The sequence below is a fragment of the Taudactylus pleione genome, unplaced genomic scaffold, assembly GCF_031769625.1.
Source record: "Taudactylus pleione unplaced genomic scaffold, aTauple2 ptg000212l, whole genome shotgun sequence".
Lineage (NCBI taxonomy): Eukaryota > Metazoa > Chordata > Amphibia > Anura > Myobatrachidae > Taudactylus > Taudactylus pleione.
This window is the reverse complement of record NW_028284614.1, coordinates 3368712-3383560: the sequence shown is the minus strand read 5'-3', so window position 1 is coordinate 3383560 and position 14849 is coordinate 3368712. Positions and strand designations below refer to the sequence as shown.

At 48.5% G+C, this 14849-nt stretch overlaps 1 protein-coding gene across 3 annotated transcripts in view; it reads right to left on the bottom strand.

Moving 5' to 3' along the window:
- CAMK2A (calcium/calmodulin dependent protein kinase II alpha) overlaps positions 1 to 14849 on the bottom strand; it is a 249234-nt gene that overhangs the window by 151261 nt on the left and 83124 nt on the right. For all 3 annotated transcript variants that reach the window (XM_088478264.1, XM_088478263.1, XM_088478262.1), the window contains one exon: positions 13179 to 13273. In XM_088478264.1, coding sequence (XP_088334390.1) covers positions 13179 to 13273 — 95 coding nt within the window. The remainder of the gene's footprint in view (positions 1 to 13178; positions 13274 to 14849) is intronic.

Here is a 14849-nt window from a genome sequence, read left to right as displayed (position 1 = left end):
GCATCTCTCCACAACCCTGCATCTCACCACAACTCCTGCATCTCACCACAACCCCTGCATCTCACCACAACTCCTGCATCTCACCACAACTCCTGCATCTCTCCACAACCCTGCATCTCACCACAACCCCTGCATCTCTCCACAACCCCTGCATCTCACCACAACCCCTGCATCTCACCACAACCCCTGCATCTCTCCACAACCCTGCATCTCACCACAACTCCTGCATCTCACCACAACCCCTGCATCTCACCACAACTCCTGCATCTCACCACAACTCCTGCATCTCTCCACAACTCCTGCATCTCACCACAACCCCTGCATCTCACCACAATCCCTGCATCTCACCACAACTCCTGCATCTCACCACAACCCCTGCATCTCACCACAACCCCTGCATCTCTCCACAACCCCTGCATCTCACCACAACTCCTGCATCTCTCCACAACCCCTGCATCTCACCACAACCCTGCATCTCACCACAACCCCTGCATCTCATCACAACCCTGCATCTCTCCACAACCCCTGCATCTCACCACAACTCCTGCATCTCTCCACAACCCCTGCATCTCACCACAACCCTGCATCTCACCACAACCCCTGCATCTCTCCACAACCCTGGATCTCACCACAACTCCTGCATCTCACCACAACCCCTGTATCTCACCACAACTCCTGCATCTCACCACAACTCCTGCATCTCTCCACAACTCCTGCATCTCACCACAACCCCTGCATCTCATCACAACTCCTGCATCTCACCACAACCCCTGCATCTCACAACAACCCCTGCATCTCTCCACAACCCTGCATCTCACCACAACCCCTGCATCTCACCAAAAACCCTTGCTTCTCACTCCTACCCCCTGCATCTTCCCAGTGTTACCACAACTCCCAGCTGGCTGAGGCCCGGCCAAAGGGATGTGCTGGGAAGGACAGAAGGATCATGGATGAGAGATATGTATTGCAGCTACCGTAAGCATTATCAGCAGTATGTCCCAGGGCTGGGGCACCTGTGCATATTTCTACAACCCCCATGCGCACTCCACCCCAGCTGTCAAACATGGCGATCAGTAATGTCCTCTTTGCACACTGGAGCTGATTCAAAGCCGCTCGCTAGATGCGATCGCTTGCATGATGTGTATGCAAATTGCATAGGCTGTGCTGCCGCACCGCAATGCATTAGCACGCCCGGTATTTCTTAGAGAGCAGCGATCACATAGTATAGGCAGACGCCCACCAGCCTGTTTTAAGACGCCCACTTGTGCACATCATGTCCAGGAAGTGTATGCAATCATCGGTACATCGGGTAACATCGGATGCTATTGCAGAGCTTGAGGTTGACCGTTCCCTGCCGCAAGCACTGCGAGCACTTCAGTGTAAAAACAAGTCAGGTGACGTGTACTATGATGCTGTCTTATAATTATGCACACCTCTAAAACGCTGTTGAGATGCTCGCCCGCGTTTGCACCTCCACTCCCTCGTTTTTAATGTTACCACCTACAGACGGCTTCCCCTGTCACTCACTCTGCTGGGCTATCTATGTGCAGCGAGCTAATGCATTGTGAACTTTAAGGTATGCGCACAATGCATACACACTGCATACCATCGGCAGCAACGAGAGCATGCATCTTAGCGAGCGGGTCTGTATAAGCTCCAATGTACCCTGTATTTTCTGGGCTTCCTGTTGAGCTTCCTCGCCGTGGTGCCCATGTCCGAGAACAGTGCTGAATCCATAGGAGGTGCCTCCTGTTCACCGAGGACATGTGGCTGAGCGGAAACATCATGCTGGAGAGGGAGCACTTCACGGTGAAGCAGAGGTGACCAGAATCCGCCTGCAGGTTCAGCGTAGGGATGGATATTGGAACCAATGGTTATTAACTATTGATGTTTTTGTTCTGATGGTAGTGTTTTTACCATTTGATGGTGGCGGTCCAATGTTTTCCACCACTGAATGGAATTTATTCGATGGTCTTCCAATGGTTGTTTTTTTTTACAATTCTGATAGCTACAGTATGCCTCCCCTGGCTCCTTCCTGGTGACTTTGTCTGCATCAAGGCATCGGCTGACGGAGATTTCCTGGCCTCTTTCTCACATCTGCAGTAGCCGGCTATGGGTGACCCCATGGTCACTCAGCCAACTGAATGCTGCATGCTTGGGCGCAGCTCGGTTCAGTAATGCATGCAGGCGGCATGACACCTCCTACTGCATTACCATATTACAGCTAACGCAGCTGCTAGCATGTTAGCAGCTGCGATAGCATATCAGTCTGCAGCTGAATCACCCCCTTTGTTCTGCAGTGATTTCTTAAACTCAAGTGACTTTGGAAGCTATACTGATTTCTGTTCTGTAAGTCCGTCTGCTCCTGATACTCATCATTCCAGACGGTATGAGAATATGCTGCCTGCACTGTCATTTACTCTTAATTAGCATAATTATCCCGGTTATAGACTAGGACAATCTACAGAAAATGAAGGCTGCAGATGTACTTCAGTGTCCAGTCTTCTACCCGGGCAATGCCGGATATCCCAGCTAGTTATTATTAATATTATTATTATACTTTTTTACTACGTGTAACTGAAAGCAGCAGCTAGCTCCATTGTGCGTTCGTGAGCTGAGTGGCGGGATCACGTGTGCACATATCCCCTGGATATGGTTCATCTCTACAAAATCTTTTGTAAAATGATGGTGTTGTGCAATGTATCATTAGCATTACATAGCCAGCTTTCCCTGATGCCTCCAACTGAAACGCTGCAAAAAAGTCTTAGGGGTAAATTTACTATTGGTCGATTTGCAGGTCGATTTGAGGAGTGATTTAGCACTTCTCAAATCGACTCAAATCGCATGCAATGAAAAACGTTTTTTTCACTGCATTTACTACTAGTCGATATGTTTTGCGATTTGCAAAATAAATTCGATTTGAGTCGGTATTGAAGAGTGATTTACTGTTCGATTTGGCAAGTTCATGTCCGAATCGAACGGCAAATCACCCTTCAAATCACTGTTCAAATCCCCAACACAACGAACTGCTTAATGCGTTCACTTTCAGCATGAGCAGTTAGTTTTCACACAGATAGATGCAGACATCAGTGAGATGCCTGCATGTATCTGCCTTGAAAAAGTGTCTAAATAGTTAAATTTAAAAAAAAAATAAAACGTGAGGTCACCCCCCAAAACACAACCAGCCCCGGACTTTGCCAACGCTGTTCTGGTTGACTAAGTACAGGGAAAAAATAACGTAGGGTCTCCCTGTACTTAGGGGATCATTCAGACCCGCTCACGAGCAGCAGGACGCTCGCAAGCGGGTCGATGTTCCCCACTGCGCATGCGCACGACGGAGGGAGCTCCGTCGTGCGCATGCGCGAGACCTGGCAAGCGACGGGCTCACCATCGCTCCGGGTCTCGCACCAAAGGGGGCGTGCTGTCGATGTTGATTGACAGCACGCCCCCTTTGGTGGGCGTGCCGGGGGCGTCTCAAGCCGGCCCCACTGACAGAGCCAAAATCACTCCAGGGCTTGCGGAAGCGAGACCCTACCGCAGGGTCTCCGTCACAAGCTCGATGGTCGCGATGGTCAAGACCATCGCGACCATCATCATGGACGCTCGCTATAGCTGTGGGTGGCAACCCATAGCTGTGCGAGCGTCCATGAGGACGCTCCAAAAAATGGTAGGAGGGCCCTGATTCAGAGCGAGTGCTCTGGTCAGAGCGTTCAGCTCTGAATTAGGCCCTTAGTACAAGCAGCACAGGGCTATGGGAAGCAGAGCTGGTTCTGGATTTACAGGGAAAAATTTGCGTAGGGTCTCCCTGTAAGATCCAGAACCAGCCCTGGACCCTTTCTAACAGGGGACTGATGCCACAGCCAGTGGAGCCCTATCACCGGGCCCCCCAGCCGCAGCATCAGCCCTGACCGTTAGTCAGCACAGGCCAGGGATCCCTGGGGAGTTGGAAACCCCTTCAAAAAATGGGGTCTCCCTCTCCAGGGCACCCCTAGCCTGGGCTGATAGCCGGGGCTATCCCCGCCTCCCCTGGGTGGTGGGTGATGGGTTGATTGTGACAGTGTGGTGTAAAAAGAGATATAAATAAACATTGTCTTTCCAGTAGAACTGCAGGTCCCAGCAAGCCTCCCCTGCATGCTGGTAGTTGGAGAACCACAAGTACCTGCATGAGGGGCATTAAGGGCCCACTGGGACTTGTAGTTCACCTGTAAAGAAATGTCCCAAGAAACACACACACATTACAAAGTATAACTTTAATACATACATACATACACACACTCACACAATACTCACCTATCTTACCTCCATTTATCACCTTCTCCAGTAGGCATCCATGGGTTAAAATAATAAAACGATAAAACTGGACCCTCGCATTAAGGAGTAATCAGTCTAACCAGACTGATTACTCCTTCACGTATGAAGCGCACAGACGCGGCTTCATCCTTTGAAGCTCCGTGTCTGTGCGTTCATTGGCTGAGAGAGGTCAGGCCCCGCCTCTCAGCCAATGAATGGCTCCCGCCATTGAAAATGGTGGGAGCCGCAGGATAAACATTAGTAACCCTGCGGCTCCCACCAGTGAGAAAACAGTAAAGTTTAAAAAAAAATACATACATATATATATATTTTTTAAACTTTACTGTGTTTTGCCAGGAGAACACAATCGGAGCAGCAGCTGGAGCCGGAGGAGGGACCAGGGAGCGACGGAGGGAGTCGAGGACCTGCCCAGCAGATAACCCGCTATACGGCACCTGAGAGTGGCAACACCATCAACTTCCAAAATACATAATTTTCGGAATTTGATGAATAGCGTAATTTCTACATCCCCATACTAATGTATTAATGTATGGGGAGTGTGGAAATTAACGCGGGCGGACTTACCCAGGAGATATCAGTGATATCTCCTGTGTTAAGTGTCTTCATGAATACTAAAATAACGGTAATTAAGGAAAATGTCCTTAAAAACTTTATTTTAGTGTTGATGAATAGGCCCCTTTAAACTCAAAAAACTCTCACGATTTAAACTCTCATCCAGATGTTTTCCCATTTTGAAGATAAAACCCGACCAATGTGAGAGATTACTGCTAAGCTCTGACATTTTCGAAACTCTCACCCTATTACATTTCACCCTGAGGCTGCGATAGTGGGAGAGTTATTGGCTGTGTCTTGTGAGTTCCCAGGTTTCCCTGCTGCCTGCCACCCTCACGTTGCCGTGTGTTATATATTGTTTCCCTTTATATTGTGCCATGCACACTGCACAAGACCAAATGTCCTCGCAGCAAAATGAGAAGGGTAAGTAATCACAAGTTGTTGTGCCCGTTTTCTTAAATACATATGGCATACTTGCCTACTCTCCCCATACTGGAAGACTCCAGTATATGGGAGAGTTATCCTGGGTTCCCTAGAGAGTCGACAACCTCCCGGAACCTGAAGTAGGTGGGGCCATGATGACTTAAATTGTCACCGTGGCCCCGCCCCATGGTATAATGTGGCAAATCATGGTATTACATCATGGAGGTATGTCTGAGATGCTGCGAATGGCAGCACTACACCTCTGTTAGGAACTCATGGTTAATCACGCAAGATCAAGTCTAGTGTCAGCCTTGAGGGCTGATATGCATTGACTAATCGTGGCCAGAGGGCTGAGGGAGTGATGCAGCCACTGGGCTGTGGAAGCAGCCTTGAGGGCTGATTTGCCTTTACTAGTTGTGACCTTTGGGCCGTTGGAGAGACGCAGCCTTTGGGCTGTTGAAGCAGCCTTGAGGGCTGGGTTGCTTTTACTAGTAGCAGCCTGTGGGCCGAAGGTGAGATGCAGCCTGTGGGCTTTAGTACCAACATTGAGGGCTGGTTTGCTTTACTAGTAAGGGCCTGTGGGCCGAAGGTGAGACGCAGCCTGTGGGCAGTTGAAGCAGCCTTAAGGGCTGGTTTGCTTTTACTAGTTGAGGCCTGTGGGCCAAAGGTGAGATGCAGCCTTTGGGTCGTTGAAGCAGCCTTGAGGGCTGGTGAGTCTCTTTATGAAAATGTGAACAAGACACTGAGATACCACCGATGTCGCCGAGTTGACACTGGCATCGGTGCGCCGGATTGTGCACTTGGGACGCTGAGATGCTACCAATGTCGCCGGGTTGACACTGGCGTCAGTGCGCTGGATTGTGCACTTGGGATGCTGAGATGCTACCAATGTCGCCGGACGCTGGCATGCTCCCGGGACGGAAGTGTACTCTGAACCGCTGGGATGACACATGCTGCTGAGGGCAGAGATACACACTGTGCTGCTTAGATGACTCAAGCAGCACACAGCAGATGGAATGCGGACCGTGCCGCCTGGATGGAACAAACGGCAGTGAATTATACTCAAGCTGGGCACAGGTACTCGACTGAACAAACAGGAGACTGGAACAACCGGAAGCACGAGTAACTCTATCACTGGCATGGAGTGAAGGACTGGCTGGAATTTAACAGAAACAGGGTCCAACCAGAGCAAACCTCCCTTAATGACAGACTAGTGTGCACCTAGGCTGTGCACAGACATGAGAATCAATTAGTGTGCACCTGATACTGCACACAGACAGGCAGTAATTAGTGCAGTGCCTCAGTAGCAACTAAGGCTGGAAACTGCAAACAATATGATCTGCTTAACTGCAGATCCTAACAACCTCACTGGACTTCCCCCGTAAATCTGTCGAAGGGCATCCGCAAAATTTCAACATCTCTAGGATGTTAGAAGGGGGTCCGCAACAGAGATCACTGATATCTGCTATGGTCCCTCCGTTTCCCCTCTATTTGTGTTTACAAAAGTAGTGTCCTTGTCTCTGGGGGCTGCTAAATTGTGAAACCCACCAATTGGCACCAATAGCCAATTGCAACCATTGGAGTGTAAGGGCTACATTCCGCAAAGTTTTCCAGGAGAGGGAACCCCAGTAATCTCCTCATGCATATGCATGGTTTAATGAGCTGGCATGCAGAGCAGCGCAGCCGGGGTCTAAACCTGGAAGAAAAGCAATCACATCAGCAGCCACTTTTTACACATTGTAGCGACCTATCAGAGCCTATGGAGCTCATTCAGACCCGCTCGCAAGATGCGATCGCTCGCTGGCAAAAAGCGTCCGTATATGTAAATTAAGCGCTCGCACTACGTTGCGTAAGGACGCCCACTGTGTGTTTGCAAGCTATGGCAAAGTGTGCTCGCAAGTGTCTGAAGACGCCCCCTTGCCACTCGCAACAAAAGTCATCTCCGGGAAATGTATGATTAATCGGGACCATCGAGAGCCATCGGAGCTGCTCGCAGCCCTTGGGGTTGCCTTTCCCCGCCGCAAGCACTGCGATCAGTACGGGCTGAAATACATGCAGATGACTTGATCAATGATGCTACTTTGCTATTACGCACGCCCTTTAAACTGCGTTTTGGCGGGCAGACACGCCTGCGTTCGCAGCACCACTCCCCCGTTCACAAGCACCTTCCCCTGTTACCACCCACAAACGGCGCTATCTGTCACTCAAAGCAGTGACCTGATAGTGGCTTACGAGCTACCAAAATCAGATCGCAATGAATGGCTTGCGCATGCGCACTGCGAATTATACGCATGAGCAGATAGGCAAAAATCGCTCACAGCGAGCGATCGCGTGTTCGCGAGCGGGTCCGAATCAGGTCCTATGTCCATGCCTGTGGTTATTGGTAAAATCCAGCAATATGCGGTGATAAGAAATTAAAATTATGGGTGTCGATTGCAGAATATTGGTAAATATATGCCCCTTAGAGATTATTGAAAACCCACATTATGGGGGTCATTCAGACCCGCTCGCGAGCAAAGTTCGCTCGCAAGCGGGTTGATGTTGTGAGAATGTGCATGCGCACGACGGAGGGAGCTCCGTCGTGCGCATGCGCGAGACCCGGCGAGCGATGAGAAATACGTCGCTCGGGGTCTCGCACCAAACGGGGCGTGCTGTTGATGGTGACTGACAGCACGCCCCCTTTGGTGGGCGTGCCGGGGGCGTGGCGGCCAGACGGAGGCGTTCCCATGGGAACGCCTACCGTCTGAGTCCGGCCCCACTGACATCAGTAATGATGTCAGTGGGAGTGACTTTGGCTCTGATAGAGCCAAAATCACTCCTGGGCTTGCGGCAGCGAGACCCTACCGCAGGGTCTCGTCGCAAGCCCGATGGTCGCGATGGTCTTGACTATCGCGACCATCACCATGGACGCTCGCATAAGCTGTGGGTGGTAACCCACAGCTATGCGAGCGTCCATAAGGCCGCTCCACATTTAAATAGGACGGCCCTGATTCAGAGCGAGCGTTCTGCTCAGAGCGTTCGGCTCTGAATCAGGCCCTATGTTTGGAATAGAATTGAGACTTGTGAAAGCTAAGGATGATTATGCAATGATGGATGAAGCAGCAGCTGTGAGTAACAGGAAATCAATAATGCGATGAGTCAGTGCTTACAGCTGCCAGTTTTTCTCCTTGAGCTACATAGTCTGGACATTCAGTCAAGGTTCTGTGTGAGTAACAAAGTGCGCAATGGGTTTGTGTATTGCACACCACACAGTGGGCCTGACTCAGAGCTGGACCCATTGTCAATGTGGCACGCAAGCAGCTGATGTTTTCAGTCTACGCATGCCTCCGAGTCTAATTGCGCATGCCTCCTGATGGTTACCATTCTATAAAAGCAGATGAATTTGGACGTAAGAGCTGGGGGTTTCAGTGGGCTTTCCTTGGGCTGAGGTTGGGTACGGGATACCAGTGCTCAGTATCTGGAAACCAGCATCCCAACTGGCTAACAATCAGGGGCGTCTTTAGAGAGGCCGGCCACCGCAGAATCAGTAGACTCTGGGCACTAGAGTGTGCCCAGAGTCTACTGCGCATGCGCTGATCGCCGGGGAAATGGCGCGACCGCCATTTTCCAGATGACTTCCTCACTGCGCTTGCGCAAATCGCCGGAAAAATGGCAGCGGTGGCCATTTTCCGGCATTTTCAGCAATGCTGAGAGACCCAACGCGGGACCTCGGAGGTTTCCACTAAGTTACTAACCCTTTATCTAATAATATACTGGAATCTTCTGTTAATGGGATTGTAGAGACTAGGGGGTAAATTTACTAAAGTGAGAGTTTTTAGAAGTGAGTTTTAAAAGTGATGTTTCCCATAGCAACCAATCAGATTCTACTTAACATTTATCTAGCACCTTCTAGAAGATAATAGCTAGAATCTGCTTGGTTGCTATGGGCAACATCACTTTTAAAACTCACTTCTAAAAACTCTCACTTTAGTAAATGTACCCCTAGGAGCCGTATTCAATTTGACTTTTCTGCCTCCTGGACTTTTTTCGCCTACATCGCGTGTTTTGTAGGCGGAAAAGTATCGCGCATGGGCCCGCGTGAAAACGGGACCCGGCAAAACTTGAACAGGTGGAAAGTACAGTCAGATTTGGGGAAATCAGCCTGACACACCCAAATAGATGCTCTAACATGGGGGTTAGCTATTGTTACCCCCAATTTGGCTTGCTGAAGGTATTTGGTGTTTTTAAATGGGGTCAATAGCTGCTAAATAGCGTTTTTGTATAAGTGGTGCAAAAATCGTGAAAAATCCACCTGCCACAAGCCACTGCAATGAAAAAAACACCTGGGGCATACTTGGGGACCCACCCAGAGTCAAGTTCGCTAGTTTTTATCTTTGTCCCCCAACATATTTTTTTTTTCGCCCCCAAATTCAAAGTGATTTTTTGGTGTGTTCTTAAGTATTTTTTTTGACACAGTTTATCTTTGGGGGACTGTCTGAAGGCTGCACTGGGGTTCCCACAACGTTGCACCCCAAAACCCCAAATCTGCACTTTTTTCTGCCTGCTATTCATAGGCGAAACTTTTCCGCCTATTACACTGCATTGACTTTCCGCCCAGGCGATACTTTTCAGCCTGGCGAAATGACGTCTTTGGCAAAAATTTTCCGCGGATTCCGGCTTTTCGCCTCAAATTGAATACGGGCCTTGGTGTCAATTGACTGTTGACCTTTTTATTGTCATTCTTTTGTACCACACGAATATTATATGAATTTGCTGCCCCCTAATCGCATTACTTAACTGATACTAGCATTGGGACAGCAGCCGTTAAGATGATTCCCAATTTATTTATTTTTTGGGGGTGTTTTGACAACGTTTGTATCTAACTGAGTTTAGTTTTGTACTTTTTTCTTGTATTTGTGTCTGTATTAAATTGTAGTTTACACTGCAAATGCAACTTTCACATTTACTAATTATACTGTCCAGACACTTCATTACGGCATTTTATATTTGTACAAATTGAGTGATGGGACCCTAGCACTGCCAAGCCACATTTCGACACTTTTGAGGGGTTGGGAGCAATGGAGGAGTTTTCGCTGATGCTATGTTTAATGAGCGTGTTTCCAGTGCTAAAATACACACAGGATCCACATGCCACTAAAGCCATTATTATGTCAGGTTAATGACCTTTAAGCACACACCTAGCAGATATATCTGCAGATGATGGTTGTTCTTAAGGTACGTACACACGGTACGATATCTATGAACAATATGAACGATAACGATATAATTCAGCGATATATCGTTCATTTTTATGCAGTGAACAATCAACAATGCGTGTTCCCGCATGAATGATAACGATATCTATGATCATCTGTACATGCAGGCCAACTTTCATGATATCATCAACTTTGCCTGGTCAGATATGTGGCAGGATGACTTCACTGAAAGATATCTTTCAAGTTGTTGGTGGTACAGATCGTTCCGTGTGTATGCAGCTATACACACTGAACGGAATCAGTATGACCGGCGGTTCAAATCCCGACAGCGGAAGCCCGACAGGGGTGAAGATCCCGACTGCTAATTTAGGTAAGTACCGCTAACCTAATTCCCTAACCTAACCCTAATCCTCCTTTAGGGGTGCCTAACCCTAACCTCCCCCCCCAAGTGCCTAACCCTAACCCCCCTCTAAGTGCTTGAACCTAACCCCCCCCTTCCCCGCAGCCTAAACCTAAGTCTCCCTGTGGGGTGCCTAAACCTAACCTCCCCCAGGGGTGCCTAACCCTAACCACCCCTTCCCCTAGCCTAACCCTAACCCTCCCGGGTGGCTGCCTGACCTTAAGCCCCCCCAGGAGCCCCTAACCTAACCCTCCCCCCCTCAGGCTCCCGGCGTAGGTAAAATGACAGGCGTTGGGATTTCGACGCCTGTCATTAGACCCTTGCCGGGATCAGACAGTCGGGATGCCGATGGTCAGCATTTAGACCGTCGGCATCCCGACTGCATACCCACTGAACAACCATCTTCTTCCTTCTGTCCACGGGCTCCAATGGCCGGTGGTCGTGCTGCGACCAGCTTCCCACGGCTGCTGTGTACGGGCGGGCGGCTGATCACCTGTACACACAGCACGATGTGCATTACAACCAACATGATAAGTCTGGGAACTACGTCGTTCACAGACTTATCACTGGTACACACTGCCCGCCAGGCATATGATGTATTAACCCATCAATTTATCGGCCAATATATCTGCCAGTGTGTACCCAGCATAAGTTGATAATAATTTTCTACATCCAGGACACTGTACAAGTGCACTTATCCTTTAAGGAGTCCGGGGGTCAGTGATATTGAAGCATGTCTTAAAACTCTGATTGAGCCAATAAAAATCAGCAGGTCAACTATAAAATGCACTAAACTGACACGAAATCTGTGCCGTACATATATAGATTATTTTTTAATATATTTGTTATAGTAGCCTTAAATACTGTTGTGCAAAATCCATATTTTCTGTTTTGCTTCTGTTCTAGATCTATAAGAGAGCAGCAAGCCACCCTTAGCCGGGATAGCAGGCTCAGGAGATAATCTTGATTAATTAATATCACTCCACATGGGAATAATTCATTAGCACCTGATAATTGTCATTGTTTGGTGTGTTAATTTAGGTTAGAGGAGAGTAGCTCTATTAATTCAATGTGAATGCTACTAATTTAATGCCAGGGCAGGACGCAGGGAGGAAGGCCTATGTATCAAACATGGACACTATTAAATTAATGACAGGTCTGGTTATGGGGTCTAGGGGATGTACACACATTGCTAAGCTGTGGATTTGAACCAAGGCTGTTTTTCATGAGCCTATCCCTGTTTAAAAATAGAACCCAGCATTCTAGGATCAGGATCCAACTTGGCTTTAAATAATTATTGCGCAATGCCTACTAATTTGTACCTTATACATAAAGGATGGTTGACGGGGCAAGTATCACAGGAATTTGCAATTCAATATGCAGCGTGGACCAGGCGAGGGTGATGTGAAGTTTGAATGCTCTCTGCTTTGTGCAAATGTAGCTGGCATGCTCTTTGTGGTGTACCGAGGTCACTAGAGTGCTCTCTATTTTGTATACTGGTCATTAAAATAGTCCCTGTTTTGCATATTGTTCATCAGAATGCTCTGTGTATTGTATAGAGGCAGCTAGAATGATATCTGTATTGTATAGAGGTAATTAGAATAGTCTCAGCTTTATTAGGTGAAGCTGAAACGTGGTGTTTGATTGTAACTCTTTGATGTGCCAAATTTGTCATATATGTAATACTAATTGCCTATATAAACCACATCCACATTTGGAAAGTTTTTGTTACACCCATTGCAGCATGAGCATACAGAAAAACCAGGGCCACTTGCTTGTGTTAACCCCTCTAGACAAGGAATTGCAAAACCAGCCCATGCAACAGGAATTAACGCAACCATTTTGTGCGCCGGCAATTTACTGCAAATAAATACATCGAATTGAAAAACTGCACTTCAGTGATTTGTTGCATCATTTATACAAATTATATGTAAGCTAATCACCGCTCAGAACCGGTCTCCGACAAACGAGATTGTTTTTGTGTTAATTATTCACAGTTTGCAATTTCCCCAAGTGCACCACCGTGCTGGAGTGTACCTGCCACTTTATAAATAAATAATAATAACTATACTATATTACCCTACTGTCTCTCTTCTGTCCTCGCATCCTTCTTGTCTCTCTATCACTCTCTCTTTATCCTCTCTATCGCTGTGACACATGTCATCTCTCGTCTTACTCTCAGCTTTTTTTTAATTTGTTTTACACCGATAGGATCTTGATTTATTCGGCATGGAATTTGTGACCTTATCTGTCGGTGACAGTTGGGCAGAAATGAAAGGTTTTCGCCCTGCACTCACCTCGGGCTGAAAGCTTCTTGGTGTTAATGATTTTTGCTGCATACTCCTGACCAGATAAAACTTTCACGCATCTGCGGACGATGGAGAAGGCTCCCCTAGGAATAAAAGAGACAGAACGGTCATTTATTTTGTTTTTGCCATTAGCAGGATGAAATAGCAATCATGATCACCTACGGGAACTGTAACTTTGACAAGGAAATGACATTTTTCTCAATAGTGATCCGATCAGGGGCGTCTTAATAGAGGAGGGGGCCCATGTGCACTCCCCGTGCGGGTCCCCCTCCTCTCCCCCCGGTGGCCGGCAGCCGACTGACGCGGCCAGCCACCGGAGCATTACTGACTCCGGGCACTAGAGTGTGCCTGGAGTCTACTGCGCATGCGCAGAACACCAGAAAAAAGACCGCGACGGCCATTTTTCCGGTATTCTAAGCAGCGCTGACAGCCACCGCGGGACCACGGACAGGTAAGTTTAAAATAATATGGGTGCAGGGTCTGCAGTGCGGGGGCCCCCTGGACCCGCACACACTGCACCGATTATAGATACGCCACTGGATCCGATGCAGAGCTGAATGCGATTCGGCACTCGCATTGCGTTCAAGGAAATAATAAATACGTACAGTAGATTCACAGTATACATCAATGCAACAGCATCAGCCCCTATCTGTACACAGGCGTATTTATACGTATGCACAACTTAACACAGTGTGCAATTCCGATGACATGCCCTCGATGCGCTGTCACTAAATTTAGCCCACCTGCGTAAACCCCATTACTAACCAGTTATACCCCTTCAGCAGCAGGTGGGGTTGCAGCTGAGTTTTACGCTTTTCCCTTGTTTACGATGTTGAGCGATTATCAGTAAAACGCGTGGGGGTCTCAAAGCACCTCCACGGCGACTGCGTCATTTGCATATTTTCGCATTGCAGCTGGGTACAAATTCGCAGCTGAAACAGCATCAGCGTACAACAGGGAATCAGGCCCTCTGTCCATACACGCATACGCAGCTCAAAACAGACTCGCATTCAAGGTTAAGGCATGGATCTGCGAAGGTGATTAGTGACCGACATAGTAACCCAGCTAGCGACGGGCAATCTGTTGCTCCGGGTCTCGTACCAAAGGGGGCGAGCTGTCGATGTTGAGTAACAGCTTGCCCCCTTTGCTGAGTAGGCCGGGGGGTGGCTGCCCAAACGGCGGCGTTCCCATGAGAACGCCTGCCGCTTGGGGGCGGCCCCACTGACATCACAAGTGATGTCAGTGGAGAGATTCCGGCTCTGTTAGAGCCGAAATCTCTCTGGGGCTTGCGGCCACGAGACCCTACCACAAGGGTCTCATCGCAAGCCCGATGGTCGCGATGGTCTTGACCATCGCGACCATCATCATGGCCGCTCGCAATAGCTGTGGGTGGTCACCCACAGCTATGCGAGCGGCCAAGAGGCTGATCCAAAAAAAAAAAAAGCCTGGCCCTGATTCAGAGCGAGCGCTCTGTCAGAGCGAGCGGCTCTGAATCAGGCCCAGAGTCCAGAGCCGAAGTATGGGAGACACTGTATAGGGAAACAGCTTGGTCAGGGCAGGAGAGATTGCCACAATGGGGGAGAGAAGTTAGTCGAGTAGGGAGAATAAGGATACAGGGGGTAAATTTACTAAAGAGAGAGTTTTTAGAAGTGAGTTTTA